This window comes from Cyprinodon variegatus, unplaced genomic scaffold (genome assembly GCF_000732505.1).
Source record: "Cyprinodon variegatus isolate N-32 unplaced genomic scaffold, C_variegatus-1.0 Scaffold110, whole genome shotgun sequence".
Taxonomy (NCBI): domain Eukaryota; kingdom Metazoa; phylum Chordata; class Actinopteri; order Cyprinodontiformes; family Cyprinodontidae; genus Cyprinodon; species Cyprinodon variegatus.
The window spans coordinates 1,277,469-1,280,214 of NW_015150563.1; the positions used below are offsets into that span (position 1 = coordinate 1,277,469).

Here is a 2,746-nt window from a genome sequence, read left to right on the forward strand (position 1 = left end):
ATATTACCACCGTGCTAGAAAGGAGGGCTAATATTAGCACGGTGCTAGAAAAGGAGGGCTAATATTAGCACGGTGCTAGAAAAGGAGGGCTAATGTTAGCACGGTGCTAGAAAGGAGGGCTAATATTAGCACGGTGCTAGAAAAGGAGGGCTAATGTTAGCACATTGATAGCAAGGAGGGCTATTGTTAGCACGGTGCTAGAAAGCAGGGCTAATGTTAGCACTTTGATAGCAAGGAGGGCTAATATTAGCAACGTGATAGAGGAAGGCTATTGTTAGCATGGTGCTAGAAAGGAGGGCTAATATTAGCACTGTGATAGAGGAAGGCTATTGTTAGCAATGTGATAAAAAGGAGGGCTAATGTTAGCACTGTGATACCAAGCAGGGCTAATGTTAGTACAATAATAGCAAGGAAGGCTAATGTTAGCACATTTATTCCAGGTGATGGACCCTTTAAAAAGTGGTAGAAAACATGAATCTATGGCTGATAAAATAAATGCAGTAAAGGTTTTAGCTCCAGCTGAACAAAGCGTTTAAAAGCAGGTGCAGAGCCTTGGAGAGGATGTGACCATATGGATGGAAACAACCTCCGTAAGGCCGGGCATACACTGTACCAGTGTTTTGCCCTTTAGGGGCCGATTCACCAAACAATGTGTTGGATAGGGCCGAGTTTCAGCCTCTGTGTCGTGTCGTATACAGCGGGTAATGAGGGATGATCAGCCTCTCACGGCCACCTCCCCATCAGGAATCATAAGGTCGGGAGAAAATGAAAGATGTTTGAAATATAGTCGGCCCTCCTGAGGTGTCCATGAGCAAATCCTGCTGTTGAAGAAGAGCTACGAGCCGATTTACCGGAACCTCACGCACTGTGCATGTGCAAACAAGGAGTGTGGCTTTTATACGTACAGTGTGAGCAGGTAGATCATCAGTAGATCTTATTAAAAAATTATTTATGTAGATTTTAGTTCTTGATCATCAGAGCGTCGGGTTGTACAGTGGCAGAACAGAGCTGTGGACTTTTAAACCCTGCGGTTTAGTAGGACAGTTTGAGCTGTAGCCGATCATAACGATTAAAAACATTGTACAGTGGATGCCCAGACTTAGGAGCCACAGTTCAGAAAACAAAGTGTTTGATCTAATCTGGAAATCAATAATCAATCAGAGGAGCTTAGCAGGCTTTCATACCCAGCTGGCTGAGGTCCAGGAGGGTCCAGTGCAAACCGACGGGGCAGGACGGGGACAGGGTCCGAATGCTCACCTGGCCATGGATGTCAAGCCCCCACAGGGCATCATGGCAGGCGGACAGGTGGGTCATCTCCACCTGAGCCCACAGAAGACGGGGAACATCAGAGAAGCAGGCGAGGAGAACATGAGAAGATATGGACCTGGAGACCTGATGAACAGCTTTACCTCTGGAGGTAGAGGGACAGAGGAAGGACGGAGCTCTCCGTCTCGATCCCACACACAGAACAGATCCTTCCTGCTCTGGGCCAGCCACAGGAACGTACCTGAAGGACGGTTCACACAGAGGGCTGATCAGCTCTGGCATGGAGCGCTCCAGACCCGACCTGTCTTCTGTTAGCATCTACCTTCTTTATGCGGCACAGAGGAGGATGTGATGAAGGTCCATCTGGTGGCTGAAACAGTTCCCCTCGGGACCACGTTCTGCCAAAATGTTCCTTTTGGAACCAAAAGAAAGCTGTTTTCAGAGCAGAGCTGAAGGCTGCTGGAGCGCTCTGCAGAACTTCACTGACCTATGAGGTTTCCACGGGCCAGATGCAGCTGGTTCCGCCCCGATGCCACCCACACTCCAGAGGGGTTGGCACTGACCAGGCTCGGCTGGCACTGGGAGTACTGCGACAGGAAGGCCACCACCCGCTCCACAGGGCCCCTGGTTACCGTGGCAACACTCTGTGTGGCCTGAAGCAGGGTCTGGAAAAAACTGCCTTGATCGAAGACCACGTAGTCAGAAATGCTGATCTGGAGGAGAGATGGAGAATCAGGTGTGAAACCAGAACTCCAGACAGGGTTCCATTCCTGAATCCCAGAATCCCCTGAATCTCCTGTTGATGCCTTTCAGGCCAAAAGTGTTCCTCAAAACTGAAACCATGAGTGTACCTGCCACCAGTGGTCGTCGTCGCCCTGCGGTTTGGACGGACGGATGCCGGTCCGGAACCAGAGGCTGCCGCTGGCATCTAAGGCCCAGGCTATTCCTCCGCCTCCGAGAGCAATGCAGATGAGCTCCAGCCCCTGAGCCTCGCTGCAGCGCAGACAAACAACCATAATAATAACACGTCTCTTTTGTTTTAAAAAACTCTTAAGTGGGTAAATTAACTCTTTAAACCAAGGGTCTCATATTTGATACATGTGTTTATGAGACCTCGCCTCATCAGTGTATTATTTTTGTTCTTCACATTCCTGATTTAGGAAATAAAACCATGAGCCGAGGTGGATTAGCACCACAGTCCAACTTCAGGCATCTTAAAGCAGGAGTGGTACCTGACGGTGTCATTCTTCCAGCCATCCCCCTCACTGCAGTAGCTGTTCAGTCCTTCTCTGTAGAACAAAGCCTTGTGTTCACTCAGGGCCCAGACCACACCTGCCCTCACGCACACCTGGCTGAACACACAGGGGGAGTCCACTTTGACAGAGCGAGCGCAGGGACGCTCTATGCTCAGACCTGAAAGACACAAACAAAAGATGATGGATGGATGGATGGATGGATGGATGGATGGATGGATGGATGG

The 2,746-nt window shown here is 49.7% G+C and overlaps 1 protein-coding gene across 1 annotated transcript in view; it reads right to left on the minus strand.

Annotated features, from left to right (window-relative positions):
* tecpr2 (tectonin beta-propeller repeat containing 2) overlaps window positions 1-2,746 on the minus strand; it is a 36,451-nt gene that overhangs the window by 15,975 nt on the left and 17,730 nt on the right. Inside the window, exons 18-23 of the mRNA XM_015374941.1 lie at window positions 2,499-2,679; window positions 2,118-2,259; window positions 1,754-1,979; window positions 1,589-1,678; window positions 1,410-1,507; window positions 1,185-1,320 (exon numbers count right to left, since the gene is read on the minus strand). Coding sequence (XP_015230427.1) covers window positions 1,185-1,320; window positions 1,410-1,507; window positions 1,589-1,678; window positions 1,754-1,979; window positions 2,118-2,259; window positions 2,499-2,679 — 873 coding nt within the window. The remainder of the gene's footprint in view (window positions 1-1,184; window positions 1,321-1,409; window positions 1,508-1,588; window positions 1,679-1,753; window positions 1,980-2,117; window positions 2,260-2,498; window positions 2,680-2,746) is intronic.